Source organism: Branchiostoma belcheri, unplaced genomic scaffold (assembly GCF_001625305.1).
Source record: "Branchiostoma belcheri isolate BF01 breed outbred unplaced genomic scaffold, Haploidv18h27 scaffold577, whole genome shotgun sequence".
In the NCBI taxonomy this organism is placed as follows: Eukaryota; Metazoa; Chordata; class Leptocardii; order Amphioxiformes; family Branchiostomatidae; genus Branchiostoma; species Branchiostoma belcheri.
Genome location: NW_017804217.1, coordinates 2,870 through 18,010, shown reverse-complemented (window position 1 = coordinate 18,010; position 15,141 = coordinate 2,870). Strand labels below are relative to the sequence as shown.

General features: G+C 43.1%; 1 protein-coding gene across 1 annotated transcript; it reads left to right on the top strand.

Annotated features, from left to right (window-relative positions):
* The first annotated feature begins 413 nt into the window (after positions 1-413).
* On the top strand, positions 414-10,391 carry LOC109481764. Its single transcript, XM_019784355.1, has 17 exons — positions 414-478; positions 908-1,048; positions 1,286-1,406; positions 1,553-1,801; positions 2,019-2,130; positions 2,801-3,174; positions 3,364-3,479; positions 3,639-4,813; positions 4,979-5,043; positions 5,134-5,409; positions 5,545-5,981; positions 6,102-6,227; positions 6,450-6,712; positions 6,838-7,442; positions 7,816-7,899; positions 8,050-8,127; positions 8,427-10,391. Exons 2-17 carry the CDS (start codon positions 971-973, stop codon positions 9,650-9,652), a joined length of 5,385 nt encoding a protein of 1,794 aa, XP_019639914.1. The 5' UTR covers positions 414-478; positions 908-970; the 3' UTR covers positions 9,653-10,391.
* Positions 10,392-15,141: the final 4,750 nt, after the last annotated feature.

Sequence of the window (15,141 nt, the reverse complement as noted above, 5' to 3'; positions counted from 1 at the left end):
CAATCCAGAAATACAATATTGGCTTTACTTCTTTGGGAGAAAAATTTAAAGTAAACATTTAAATGATGATCCACATACATTATGATGATGATACTACATACATTACTGTCCAAGGCAAGGAGAAGCTGTTGTTGGAATAAACACACAAATTACGATGTGTTCTGATATTCCTGCATCGTATCACATAAACACCTACAAACCAATTTCTTTCTAGACATGGGCTTTTCTGATGTACCTACTGTATATGTTTTAGATGCTTAATAAATATTATCTTCTCATCCAGTCGTGTTTATTTCCGATATTTCAACATTCATAAGGCTATAATTGACAGCACGTTCATTCCCAGGTTGGTCGAACGGCGGAAGACATCGCTGCAGATAAGAACACCAGTAAAGCTTATCTGGGCAACGAAGATGATGAAGAACGAATCACTCGTGGTAGAAAGGAAATACTGAAGCTTCTCCGACAACAGGATAATGTGAGTCGCTTCAAAACTTCCGTGATACAAAATCATAAAGCATTATATATAAAGAATATGATTGAGATGACTAAATTTCTTGTCAAACACTTCGGTTCACAAACAACTGCTGATAATATCAATACAAGTTAAAGATGATATAAAGTTTGTTTTTTAGTTCCCCTGGTGGTACGCAGGCTAGTATTTGAATTGCTGTATTCTGCTTGGCGGGCTAAAGAGATATGCATTATGACTATCATCAGAATTGCGTAGAACCATTTAGCTACGAGTGCAGTTGGAAGACATGTGATCTATCCATAGAGATATGTACATGTATTAATGATACATGTCCAATTTTATCCTACAACAATTACTAGAAGTGTTTAAGAAACAACTGTAGAACCGCCCTCATACCAAACATAACTTACTTTCACGTGTGCATGTTTACAGGAAGTCTCCACACATAAGAAAGGCTACGATCCTGTACTCGTCCGGTTCTATGAAGAAAGCGGAATGACCGAGGTGAAGAAGGATTGTCCGTTGATAGAAGAAGCAGCTAAGCAGAGCGGGAAAACTGTAGACCAAGTGAAGGTGTGTCTTTGTGATGACTGGTTGATTCCATGATCTCAATCAGTTGTATTTTACTAAAGGCTAAAACGTTGTGTGCTGACAGAGAGAAGGAGCTTTACCTGGAATTGTTTGTATAACTCGTGCGCTATTTTCTGTAGCCTTATGAAATCGTACCTCTGTGCCTGAAAGTAATTGTGACTCATCGTTTCGTTGTATCATCTTGGGTAACAGTTATGTCACATGTAATTGATTTTTCAGAACTTCATCGTAAACTATCGTAAGAGTAAGGGCGGCAGCAAGAGGAGCCTCCCCACAGACGACATGGAGGATGACAACATCACGGGACATCGTGAAGACTTAGGGGTGTCGGCAACAAAGGGTAAGGTGTAACTATTTTAGCTGTGAAATACTTGAGTCAGGAGATCATTCTTTCTATCTAATCAGACGTCGGCTTTACGTAGGTGCACCAGATGCAAAGTGACATAATTATAAATGTCTGATAAGATGTTAAATCTCCTCATCCAGGAGACAGCAGTGTTCCACTCGAAATACAGCTGCGGGGTCCTGGAATGCAGCAGCTGTACTCCCAGGCCTGCCGCCAGGGGGCGCGACCGGTGCACAGCGTGCGCGGGCTCGTGGTTGGTCAGTTCAGATCCGGGAAGACGTGTGTCGTCAGGAGGCTGACGGGAGAGAAGGCTGTGGAGAATGAACCGATAACAGACGGCATCGAGATTTCACCCAGCGTGATGACCAAGACTTGGCGGAAGGCAAAAGGTCTGAAAAACATGTTAATATCTATCACCTGGCACGACATTGTAGTTCTTGCTACTTAGAGAGTTTGGGCCCACAAGTACGTGTCATGCAATACTGCATCTAAAAACAGTAATCACAAAACAACAACATGAATACCATGTTTGTTTAAGATAAAAATTGCCAAACGGTCTCAGCTGTAACAACGAATCATACGGTACATGGCATTTATTGCTTACAGAGGAGCCAGACGAATTCAAGGAAACTATGGCAGAACGATTGGCAGAACAACAAGAACGGGACAAACCACGCACCCGGACATCGTCACGAACCCAAGGAGCAGCCAGGAAAAAGTCTACAGGTATCAAATATCACTTTTACATATATCAATATGTACATGTGTATATTATATCAATAGACATAATATACACATGTACAGGGCAAAAATGTTAACAGCCAGGACAACGACGGTTACAAATTTAGTGTTAAAAAAATTAAAAGTATGAGGTTTTATTCATTAATCTAAAATGTATACACAGAACAAGAGAATTGACACCTATATATCTTTTTCACACCTCATCATTTACGTATTGCTAAAGTTCTCTCTCTAGAAAAACACATAAAGAGACGAAGGGACAGTGATATCTCACTGACTTTCTCGTGTTTATATAAGATGCAGGAAAAGCACAAAAAATGACAAGGAAACGGACTTTGCAAAGGCAGCAGGAGAAACAACCGAAGGGCGAAACGCCGACGCAAAGTCAACAGACACCAAAATTGCAGAAAGGTGAGAAATTCATTATTAGATGTTTTCACACGTACGAAATGCACATTATAGAAGATGTAGAAAAGGGAACTTGTTGCTTTACGTTAGACGGTTCTTTGTTGTAAATGTATGTCTTTGAGCCAAGTTAAACCTATTTGCAAATGCAGTAATTGGCCTCTACAGAAAAGATGCAAAAGAATGAATGGCATTGAAATTGTAAGATCGATTAAACAAGACAAATCTTTCATTGCAGGGAGAGAAGAAAGTGTGGTTACGACTACGTCACGACAAACACAAGACATGCCGGATGATGTCAAAATAAAAGCTCAACAGCGACTTCAGAGTGACGTGATGGTTCAAAAGCAAACACCAGACATTCCGGATGATGTCATAGAAAAAGCCAAGGAGCGACTCCAAAGTGGCGTTACCGAGGAGCAGCTTGGAACAGCCGAACACCCGCGTCTCTCCCTCTGGGACTTCGGCGGCCAGGCCACGTACTACGGCTCGCACCAGTGCTTCTTCACGTACCGCGGGATCTACATCCTGGTCATGTCACTGCTGCAGAAGCTGTCCGACCCAGTTCCTGATCTGGACTACAAGGCTGCAGCGGACAACCTCGTAACTGGAAGAGGTACTATATCTACTTCTTTAACTGTAAACTAGGTGGTCAACTTCAAAGCTTGGACATGGGAATTTAAAAAATTAACATGGGTTATTTAAAAACTTAAATCACATCAAGATATGTAACGTTGGAAAGCTGAAATGATAAGGCAAAGATAATTTCGTACACAAAAATGATAAGACGTCTCTACTTGTCCAGACTACTTGGACCACTGGCTGAACTCAGTCCGCACACACACCCTGGTGCACGGGCGGGAGCAGACAGGAGAGCCGCGTGTCGTCTTGGTCCTCACGCACAAGGACAGAGTTGATGAGGTATGGGGAATGTTTTCTTGTCTACGAATGGTCTTAGCTTGTATTTGCCCTAAAACGTGTAGTTAATATCCTTGGCTGCAAGGTTCAGCCATGGGTTGTTTTCTCAGATTTATCAACAGTTCTTTAAGATCCGTAAGGACTTTGTGCTCTGAATTTCAGTCGGACATTGAGGAGTACAAGAAAGACATACGTGATCACATCGATGATAAAGCTGCCGGTAAACACGTCTTGCCTGAGATATTTGTCATCGACAACTTCGACGAGGACAACAGCGACATTGACGAGCTCCGAGAATACCTCCGTGAGGTGGCGAAGGGTCTGTGGTTCATGGGCCAGGAGGTGCCGATGGCTTGGCTTCATCTGAAGTCCAAACTGATGGACAAGAGGAAAGAGGACAACCTATTCTGCAGTTTCCAAGATGTCGTCGATCTGGCCCGGAGTGATGACGTGGGCATCACGGACGACAGCCATGTTGCCGACATTTTGACCTTTCTACATGACCTTGGTGACATCATCTTCATCAACGAACCTGTTCTCCGTGATCACGTGGCCCTTCGACCCCAGGTGATGATTGACGTCTTCAAGACCATCATCACCGTCCCGGAGTACCAACAGAACAGGAGCACGGATGGGGAGGTTGCCGAGATGTGGAGGAGGCTGGAGACGGAAGGCATCCTCAGTGACAGGCTGTTGACAATCATCTGGACCAAAGCAGATCAAAAGATGCAGAAACCCTTCCTACTGCGGCACAAGCCCTTCCTGAAGCGACTGATGGAAAAGTACTACCTCCTCTGCTATGCCACGCCGATCGGTGGGTTTGATGACACTTCGGGTGATCCTGAGAAAGAAGAGATCTACTTCGTACCATCTCTCCTGGCCGCAAAGCCTGACGACAGCACCTTGTATCCTGGGCTAATGAGGAGATACCAGCATCCTCTGTATGTCGTATTCGACAACATGTTCCTCCCAAGTGGCATGTTCTATCGTCTACAAGCCATTTGTGTGCGCAGGTTCGGTCTTCAAGAGTCCGACGTGTTCGCCGGCTGCGGCCGCTTCCCTACCGACGATGTAAAGCAACAGTTTGTGGTAACCAAAGTGAAGCACTACCTGAAGGTAGAGCTTCTGTCGGCTGAAGCTGAAGATCAGCCAGTATTCACACAGGCCCTTCCTGTTAGAAAGTTCCTCAGCAGTTGTCTCTTTGAGATCAAGGAGAAGTGGATCCCGTCCATCCAGTATGACTGGTGCTTTGGTGATGAGTCAGAAAAAGAAACAGGAACACCAGTATTCTACCCGCTGTCTGACATCGAACAAGACACGGCAACGGGATCCAGTCGGTGAGTCCAGTTATATTTTCAATTTTTCAGTGAATCAAACAATTTCATTCGATAAGCACAGCATTCTTCTTGCACGTTTTTATGGATCAAGGTATTCACATGTCTTGTATGTCCCTAACATTGCATTGTAAGTAAGCCATGTGTGACTGATAGTTTTTATATCAGTTTTCCAGAAGACTTCATCAATGTCTGGATACGTGGCAGAAGTGATACGACAACGTTCTGTGCAGGTAAAAACATTCAGATGTCTGATTTTGTCTAGTTCATCCTCTTGAAATAGTGTTTTAAATCGTTACTGATAAAACATGTTATACATGCAGAAAACTCAGGTGGTTCCGGACCCGTGATGATAGAGCCGACGCTGAACCCAGACTCAGTCCACACGATCGGCCCTGTCCTGGACTGTATGGAGACCTGCAGAGGGCTGAGTCTGTCACAGTGCGATCGGATCAGACACGAGCTCACATCGTTCAGCAGGTTCAAAGAGCTGGTTGCCACCGTCAACAGGGCCGGAGACATGTGCCGTCGCTTGCTGGGGGCGTCCGTGGACGTTTGTCTGCCGGAGAGAGCACCCATGTTTCCCAGGGAAGAGAGAGGTATGTCTTCCCTAGCTGTAGTTTGAAGCCTCTGATTTATCTTCCTCCTTCCGCGATGCTTTGTCATGTTCAACAGCTTGTTTGTCTGACACTTTGTTCATGCATTAGAATATTAACGTTCACATCTATTCCCAGGGAACGAAATTGTTCTCCTACACACCGGAGACTACAATGACAAGCTCACCCAGCCACTGTTGAAACAGGCAGTCCAATCGTCCAGCAGGTACGGTGTAACAGTGTCTGAAGACGTCATCGAACCAGGAGAAATCATCACAGACAAACTCTTGCACCATCTTCTCCAACGGAACGTCAGGATGGTCGTACCGATCATCACACCCCAGACTCTCCACAGCAGACACTGGTCCACGCTCGGGTACGAATTCTGCGTACACAACAAGAACCTGGTCTTCCCGGTCTTCGCGTACCCTGAAGGAAACAGAGAGCGTTTGCTAGAGGTACTCGGCAGGCGCTGTGCGGGGATGTTGGATATGTCATCAACAGAAGTACCAATGACTGAAGAACCACTGTCCAGCACCAAAATTGGTCTCGTTTTAGCAGATATCCTGAGGAAGGTGCGTTGATACAATGCAATGTTCATTACGATACTTTGTAATCATATCTTCTCGTGGACCAAGACATGCTCGTCGAATCTTTTTTTCATCGTTGTAAATAATCCCAATTTGTTTCTACAGGTGTCGTCTTCTGTTGTGCTGAACACGTACAGAATCACAGAAGAAGGTTGCACGATTGAGGAGGATGGTGTCACTATCTTCTTTCCAAAAGGATGCGTCAAGACAGGGAGGTCCCTGTCCTTGGAGGTAAAGTCAAATCTACTTTCTTTGCTTTGCAGTTTGTGTCACATGTCGTCCCTGCAAGCCAATGTGTAGCTTAGAGACTTCTCTGCAGCTTCTGTTTTTGCTGTATAGCCGGATAATTCGTTTTCCTAATTACTATTAATGAGCAGCCGTGAAACACGAACTTTTACCCCAAATCCACCAAGGATCTATTTTGCAACTTCCTATTTTATTGTAATGTTACAGGTCGAAATGCTGCCCATTGATGACGCCTTAACAAAGACTTTCTCAGCTGTGACCCCGATACTGACTGTGCACCAAGAAAAGGAGGAGGACTTCTTAGAGCCCGTGAGCGTCACCCTGCCGTGGGCATGGAAGAAGGGCGACTACAGCACAGATAAGACCGTCCTGATGGAGAGAAAGTCAAATCATCCCCAGTGGTCGCTGCTAAGGACAGAGTTTCAAGAGACAGAGGACACAGTCACATTCACAACGAGACACTTTTCTGGGTAATGCACTGAGCTTGCATGGTAGATTCATACTTTCACACATTTTAGGCAGTTACGTATCTACTGATTTATTGTTTGTATGATTTCTTCAATTTCATTTCTCCTTGTCTTGTTTGATTTGTCAGGATTGCCGGTGCCAAGGAAAGTGGCAAAGAGGGAGAAAGTTCGACCCCCCCTGCAGAAAGGCCAGGGAAGCAGGAGGAGACTGCCAATTCGGGGGCGTCAGAGTCAAATGTTCCATCAGAGTCAAATGTTCCTTCAACATCTCCAACCACGTCTCTGTCATTCCAGACATGTTGGAACAGGTACACCGAAGACAAAGTGTACCTCATCATAAACCCAAACAAGGCAAGAACAGACAACAACTGCATCCACCTCATGTGTGTTCACAAGGACGACGACCCCAACGACTTTTTCCAAGCTGACAATATGTTGCCGCTCCCACCGTTCAAACAACGCATCGTCATGGGCTGGGAAGAAAGGATAGACGCCAAATTTGATGAAGAAAAAGAGGTCATTGGGGATTCTCGTGATCTTAAGGAAGGTATCATCTTCTTCTTCCCACCAGCTAACTGCAACAGGTGGTCAGTTGGACTGATCCTGAACAATCCGAGCCAAACCAAAAAGATGTACCAAGGAGCCGTCCATTTCAGACTTTCTAAACCCGGATCACAAATAACTGATCTCAAGCGCCGGATCCCGTCAGCGACAGTGTATTTCCACTCTGAAGGTAGATCATTGGCCTATTGTTTTCCTATCATTGTATATATATATGATATTGAGAAATAACAGACTTGAACTCCTTTGTGCACTCCACTAAGCATGAATTGCTCTTTATTACGAGTTTGATTACGAGTTGCCTGCGGCAGATTAAATAGAATTTCATAACTTGTGGGTACATGTTATAAGCTGCAGATGAAAATGTTGACCTGTGTTAACACAACATGGAACGCTAAATCTAACACATAAAATGTTAACACCATCAACTATATATACATAGCAAACAAAATATAAAAATATAAAACAAAAAGCCCAGAGGTATAAAATCTCAGCTTTAACATGTTTAAGCTGTAAACATTTTTCCTATCGTATGTCCATTGCAGATGAGGGGAAGATAAGTCAGGTTCAGCAGAAGGAAGGCACTGTGGTCACCATGACCAAAGCGTCCAAGATACAACATAAGAAAGGTCAGATGTAACATGATAATTTTGTACCATATTCTAAATGATTCTTCATCTTTGCCTGAGAATTATTTCATAGGACGGTAGGTTAGACAAGAAAACTGAATCATATGGATAACATTACACGGCGTATAAACAACCTTATATTGATTACAGGTGGAAAGAGGAAAGCCAAAACTCGGCATATTGGCGAGTCCAGCGACAGTGGCCCCCCGGTAAAACGTCTGAAGCAAGGTATGGATGAAGTCATACATACCGTAAAATGAACATGTAAAGAGAATGTTTTGTCGGAAATATTATTTAACAACAATTATTTACCTTACTATTTCTAAACAAATGCATACATACGACACAGTAACCCAATTAGGTATTCAGCTAATAAGAAATTCAGAAATTTTGGAGCAACAGTCGGTATCAATGGAAAAGACATTCAAGCAAGGATCGCTTTAATGGCACCTGCATCTTATCCGTCATAACTCAAAATCAATTTATGTTAATGTGACACGCCTACATTGTTTTTTAATTAATTGCAGAGTTCACGTCTATTCTGATGGTTAACGATACGTACGGCACGTCCCATGGAGGTATTTCTACCACGAACCGTCAGGTGGCGCAGTTTCTGAAACTTCATGGTGCTACAGTTCATGCTACAGCTGTGCAAGCATCTGAAGAAGACAAGTGGTGCGCCACAGAGGATGGTGTTATTCTGCATTTGCCTGTCAAAAAACCCAGAGACGAGAGGACGCCATCTTTAGAATGGTTAACCTTTGACCACAGTAGTCGTTACCTAGCCATACCACAGGATCTGAAGTGCATTGTGGGCCATGCAAATGTCACCAGTGGAGCCGCAAAGAGCATACAAGAAGACCGCTGTCAACAGGCAAAATTGGTCCTTTTCAACCACGACATACCAGAAGAGACAGAGCACTACAAGGGAGATAAGAAAGCGTTGGCCGCGGGGAAGAAGATAAAAGACATCCTCGAGGATGCAAAGAATGCAGATGCAGTGTTCTCATTGGGAAGAAGAATCTACGGCTTCTTCGAGACGAAGTACAGGTCACTTGGAGAAAGCAAACCAGGACAACACTTTTTGTTTCTCCCAAGACCATCTCCAGTGTTTGAAGCCATCTCTGTCAGGCCAGGAGGAGGGCAGAAAGTCGTGCTTTCTGTCGGGAGAGTGACCGAAGTGGACAAGCTGAAAGGCCATGACCTGGTAGCGCGGGCGTTGGGGGAGGTTACAGAGAAGATCACAAACGTCAGATTGTGTGTTCGTGGGATAGATGAAGATGACTGGGAAGCGAGCAAGAGAATCCTGGAAGAGAACCTGCACAGTGGCAAGATCAAACCCACCCTGCTGCCATGTGGAACACAGGAGGACATCGCTCAGGACATGCAGCAGGCTCACCTGGTCCTGATGCCGTCTCGTGCCGAACCGTTCGGGCTGATCGGTCTGGAGGCCATCGCAGCAGGCATCCCCGTACTCATCTCTGACAAGTCGGGGTTGGCAGACATGATCAAGGACTTGATCAAGGAGAAGAAATGCCCTGCAGAAATGAGGCACAGGATCGTGAAAACCAGCGTGAGGGAGTCCGACCTGGCTGAGGATGCAAGAAAATGGGCAGAAAGGATCGCAGACACCTTGGAATACTCTGAGGCAGAATTCGACAAAGCAGCAGAGTACAAGAAGAAGCTGTTGGAGTCCAAGTACTGGGAAGAGTCGCACCAAAACCTGCTGCGGGTCTGTGGCTTGACGGACTGAGTCTAGATCGCGTCTTTTTACCTACGTGTCAGATTCCTAATCGCTGATCCTAACGCACACAGTTAATGTCATCATTACTGTGTGTTTATATTGCAAAGCAAAGCAAGACTTGGCAGTGACCACATCTATCATTGGCCATGTACAATTTCAAAGATAAGCTCATTTACATTGACACTGTCTATTGTCTCTATACAGGCCTTTCTATCATCTACGTTGCAATTAGGGCAACGTACATATATAGCTAGTTGGTCGTGGGCTTTTTTGTACATGTAGTCTGATGTCAGTATGGACTTCAAATGACCAAATGGCATAATTTTCATTCTCGTTTAAATTCAAATCTGTATATAAACCTGTATCAAATGGAAAGTCATTTAATGTACATATGTAAGCATGGCAAGTTATTATGAATGAAGATATTTACAGTACTTTAGAAGAAAATTTAGAAGATGTGAATCTAATGTACACGTTTTTAATTACTATAAGTACTGATTTGTATCCTTGATATTGTGATTGATTTAGTTTTTGTTACATGTTGATGTAATAGAGTGTGTTTTTCTGTTTGCCTGCTGGTATTTCGTAAATTGAAGGGGTACCCTTCCCTTTACCTGTTGGTGTAAAATTTTTATCACTCATCAAAGTCCTTTATAATGTAATTTGCAAAGGAGTAGTTTGTAAATGAGTTATAACTTCAGGAAAGCTTTGCTGTAAATTCAGCCTTAGATAACTAGTGTCCCAAGCATTCCCAATGTGATTTTTACGGCTTTCTGTTGTTTTACAAGCTTGAGAAAAATAATGGTTTTGCAATTGATATCGGATATGTTGTCCTTATTTCCCTTGTATATATCTTAGCCCATCACAAGTAAGATATCGACTATGAATTGCTCGAGAACTTTCCTTATCAATATCTTCCCTCACTTTTACTTAGTCAAATTCGCATTAATGTCACTATGTAACCTTTCTAGTCATATATGGCCTTTTTTTACTTGATTCTGATTGAAATGACCGCCTGTGTTCACCCAAACGAAAATGTTACAAACAGAATGTAGCGTTCCCTTGAAGCCCTTCTCGTGTATCATATTTCACGGAGCACCAAGAAAGAAAGGTTTACCTGGTCCATAAGACTAACGCCAGGCAATTACTACAATACATGTACAGTCAAACACAGCAAAACAGCCTGTTGTATACACAGTATGGACGGTAACAAGACTTAGTATCCACGCGATTGGCCATAATGTTTACAACCAAGCCGAAACAGTGAATCCCATTCGTACGAAAAATATCATTAGAATAGAAGAAACACGATAACATCCAGGCGAATCTGAGTCTTGTGCAGGATGGCATGAGTACCCGGTACCGGAGCCGGTAGGGCTGCCCCCGCGGTAGTTCAGTCCTGAAGAGGTGGCGACCGAGAGAGAGTGTTCCCCAGACCGGCAGGAGTCTAAACAATCATCTCCTGGCCGAAGGACGACCTCGCAGCCTCTTCATACACACGGTGAGTATGAAGAGGCTATAGCTGTCGTGCTTCGACCAGGAGATGATAGTTTGGAGCAGGGTACAGGCGGACATGAGAATCACAGCTAGGTACAGAAGGACGTCCCTCAGCAGCAAGGTCAGTTATAGGTCCTTCAAGGTCACCATTAAGCATAAGCAACATTTCCTGTTGGGTAATCGGTATACGTATTGGCGTGAACGCCGAAAAAAAAACAAGAACAGCTATTGAATCACAGCACCCTTGATAGACCCTACTTCTTTGCACTGGAGAACCAGCTGTATACACTGTTACGCACCACAAGCCTGGTCTCGGAACGTATCCGTGACTCGTATACATGTATGTGTGTATACGACCGGTCTACAGGTGCTTGGAAGGAGTCGGACTGCACCCTGCCTTACGAAGGCTGGGAGCCCTACGGTACAGCTGAAACACGCCCTGTGGCAAAGATGTTCCTCACACACATGTACAGTAAAGACGTCCTACCTGTGATGCATGCACTCAACCAACAAGGTGTCACCGGGGTTGAAAATTCGGCCTGATGTTGTTTCACGCTAGCCTCTACCAGGCTCCGCGGATCACTGGGAAAATAGTAGAAATTTGCCGAAATAAAGGGATACTAGAGAAGATCCCGGGCCATAGAAGATCCAATTCGCGACCCGTGGGCACGAGGAAAAGACCAACGCATGCCCTAAGCGAACCATGTGCCGCTCAACCTTGTCAAATGTGCCATCGATGCGCTGTCGACGAAACCCTAAAAGCACGATGTGGACACGGTCTGACTTTGTTCTGCACAACTCGGACAATCCATGAACAAAACATATCAACACTTGAATTAAATCGTACCTTATTACCGAATTGGATCTTCTTTGGCCCGGGATCTTCTCTGGTATACTACCCCTTTTTGTCCGCCAATTTCTACTATTTTTTTCCAGGAGCCTGGTAGTGGCTAGTAATCAGAGACAATATTGGAGAAAGGATACACCCGTTTCTAACGCCAGACCTAACACAGAAGGGTTCATTGGAGCTGTGCAGTTTTCCGTTATGACACTGTATTAAAAATGTCTTATATTGGAGACTATATGACAGGGATACCATATGCCCTCAGGATTTTCCACAGGCTTTTTTTGTGCTTTTTCTGTCAAAAGCTTTCTGAAAGTCAATGAAATTCGTGAGCAGTGGAGAGTTCCATTCATTGCATTGTTCAATAATATTTCTGCAAAGCAAAGATCTGATCTGAGCAGCCTCAACCCTTTCGAAAGCCTGCTTGTTCCTCCCTTAGCTTGGAGTCAATCACACTGTCAATCTGTTTGAGAGGGATTCTACAGAAAACCTTGCTGGGGATGGAAGCCGATGATAAAAAAAAAACTTGCTATCATTTCATGTTAAGGCCACAGCAATTTAATTTCTTAGTTAATGGATTCGCCCGCTTCATTTTTTTCTGATTTGTAAAATCAGGGCAATCAATGCTCATATTTTGCCCTGAACAGTTGAAAACAGTCCTTTTCTTCGTAGTTGTTACAGTTATTCCATCTTTCAATGCAATGGTATCATTTTAAATTTAAAATTCATTGTTTAAATTTGGAACCAGCCTGGTGTGTTGACTTCCGGCTCCTATCTTACCATTTTGGGCCATAATACGATGCCTAGGCCTGCTTTTATTTTTTTTCGCCCGTCCGCTCCATTATTTTTCTAGAAAAATCCGTTAACCAAGAAATTAAATTAGTGTGGCCTAAGGGAAATTTCAACTATGAAATTTTAAGTTTAGCCACTTTGTTAGATAAACTCTGATAGTATTTCTGTATCGGTATAGCCGGTATAACCGCCCTTCGGCGTAACACACCAGCTTCGCAGGCACGCGGCGCGGCGGCAGCTAGCTATATCACACCGAATGGCTTGTTACACTCAATCCGATCTTTGCACATTTGATTGCAGGAGTTGTTTAAAGTCCTCTAGTGACGATGTCCCAACCGTGCTTGGTGGCAACGAGTTCCAGTCTACCATAGTTCTGGGGAAATACGAGTTTTTGAATTTATATGCTTCTACACAATATTGTTACTAGCTTTTATACCTGCATAAACAATGATAACAACCTTACTATTATTTCATGTTTAGAGAAAGTTCAACTATGAATTTGTTAAGTGTAGACACTTTGGTAGCTAACCTCTGATAGTATTTTATCATTTATATGGTTCTACATGATAATCTTACTAGGTTTTATACTTACTAGCTTTTATTATGTGTATGTACTGTTTTGTATGTGGGGGTATAAGAACGGACAGCCAACCGTGTTGGAACCTCCCGACCGACCCATAAATGTGTCAAATATTTTGTGGTATTTGGCAGGCGCAGCCGAATAGTAGCCGACTTGACCAAACATCGCTTTACGCTGCCCTACTCCTAACCCTGGTTAGGGGGCGTTCAGCTAGTATCCAGGAAATCAAATTATTATTGTTTTTTTTATTCGCATTTATTTTTCAAGGATGGGGCAAAAAGTACACATTACGTATCGAGGCTTTCTCCTCTCCACACATACAGATGTAAGTAACATCAACAAAACAAAATTAAAACAAGGTACAAGAGGAAAAAAAAGAAGTACAAAATGCCGGTGTACAAATCACAACAAATCAAATCAAACGTCCAGTATGCAAAATAAAGTTTAAAACTACATTAAAGACTTTACAATTGTTCGCAAAAAAACAAAGAAGGGTTGGCCCTGAGCTATTTAAGCATAGGGTGGCCTACTTTTTTTTAGATTCGTGAATGTGTGACAGGGGCTTAAACTTTTAATACGAGACGGAAACACGCCACTAGAACAGCAGACACTGGCAGGTCAGCGCGGCGCATATCTTATACACCTCTTCCGTCGACACTTCGATTCGTGGGTAGTCGGCCAGGGCTTCAGTTAATATCTGTAGCGTCAAGATAAAAGGAAAACTTTAACAAAACACACAAAAAATATTGTCTTTCGGCAAACTTCAAAGCAAGACTGAGTGAAAAACAAAAAAAACCTATTTACGCATTTTTTTATATCCCAACATTTCATGACCAGACATATGCATGGTGACGGCGCGCTCAAGTTTAATATATCAACTTAGTTCATACCGCCACCAACGCAGGGGACAAATACAAGGTAAAGTGCCTTTCCCAATGGCACAAGATCGGTTACATTTCAGGACTCAAACCCGGGACCTCTTGGTTCCGAATCAAGCACTCTGCCTTTACGCCTCACGACCCCACATACCGTAACGCATGTTTTAATAATGGCTGCCGTGCATTGTATCAACAGTACAATACGACATTGCTACATTTGCAACTCAACCCGACACCTTTACTATATTTCCCTTAATGAATACATTACAAAAAGCCTCTGGACTTCCAATTTAATTCCCAAATAATTCCTATACTTCAGCAATCTTACATCTAGATTGGCCAATATATAATATCGTAAACTATAGGTAAAATGATGTAAGAAATACTTAGCAGCCATCGAAGACTCTTTGGGGATTAATCTAATTCTGCAGAATTCTGGAACTGCAGCCACAATTCTAACAATAGCCAGGATTCTGCAGAAATCTGGCTACTGAAGCCGGAGCTAGAATTCAACAGAATTGGGTTAATCTCCAAGGGGTTCTCGATGGCTGCTACATACTAGTATACATATTTCCTGCACTATTTTTACTTATAATTTACAATATTAGCCTATCTAGATGTAAGATATGGAATTAGTTTGGAATTAAATTGGAAGTTTTAAATTTGACTGTTCAAATTAAGTGATGAAACTGTAGTGGCTGAAGAAGCGCATAACATAATGTGCAAAAGGAATATGTGTGCACGAGATAAGGCTGAAAACATACAATAAATGATGTGATCATGCAAAACAAATAAAGAACAAGAAATTAGAAGAAAATTTCATGATTTTAGAAAATGTGAAACGCAGTCTTCGCCCACCCACATTAGAACGTAAACACACGAACAAGCAAGCATAGATTAGTGCCAC

What these genes read in the sequence shown, in the direction of transcription:
- LOC109481764 (XM_019784355.1), top strand. Translation starts at nt 971, where the DNA reads ATGACCGAGGTGAAGAAGGATTGTCCGTTGATAGAAGAAGCAGCTAAG. An exon ending in TACGACAACGTTCTGTGCAG is followed by an intron (nt 5,044 to 5,133) that starts GTAAAAACATTC and finishes TTATACATGCAG; the next exon opens with AAAACTCAGGTGGTTCCGGA. An exon ending in AGTGTATTTCCACTCTGAAG is followed by an intron (nt 7,443 to 7,815) that starts GTAGATCATTGG and finishes TGTCCATTGCAG; the next exon opens with ATGAGGGGAAGATAAGTCAG.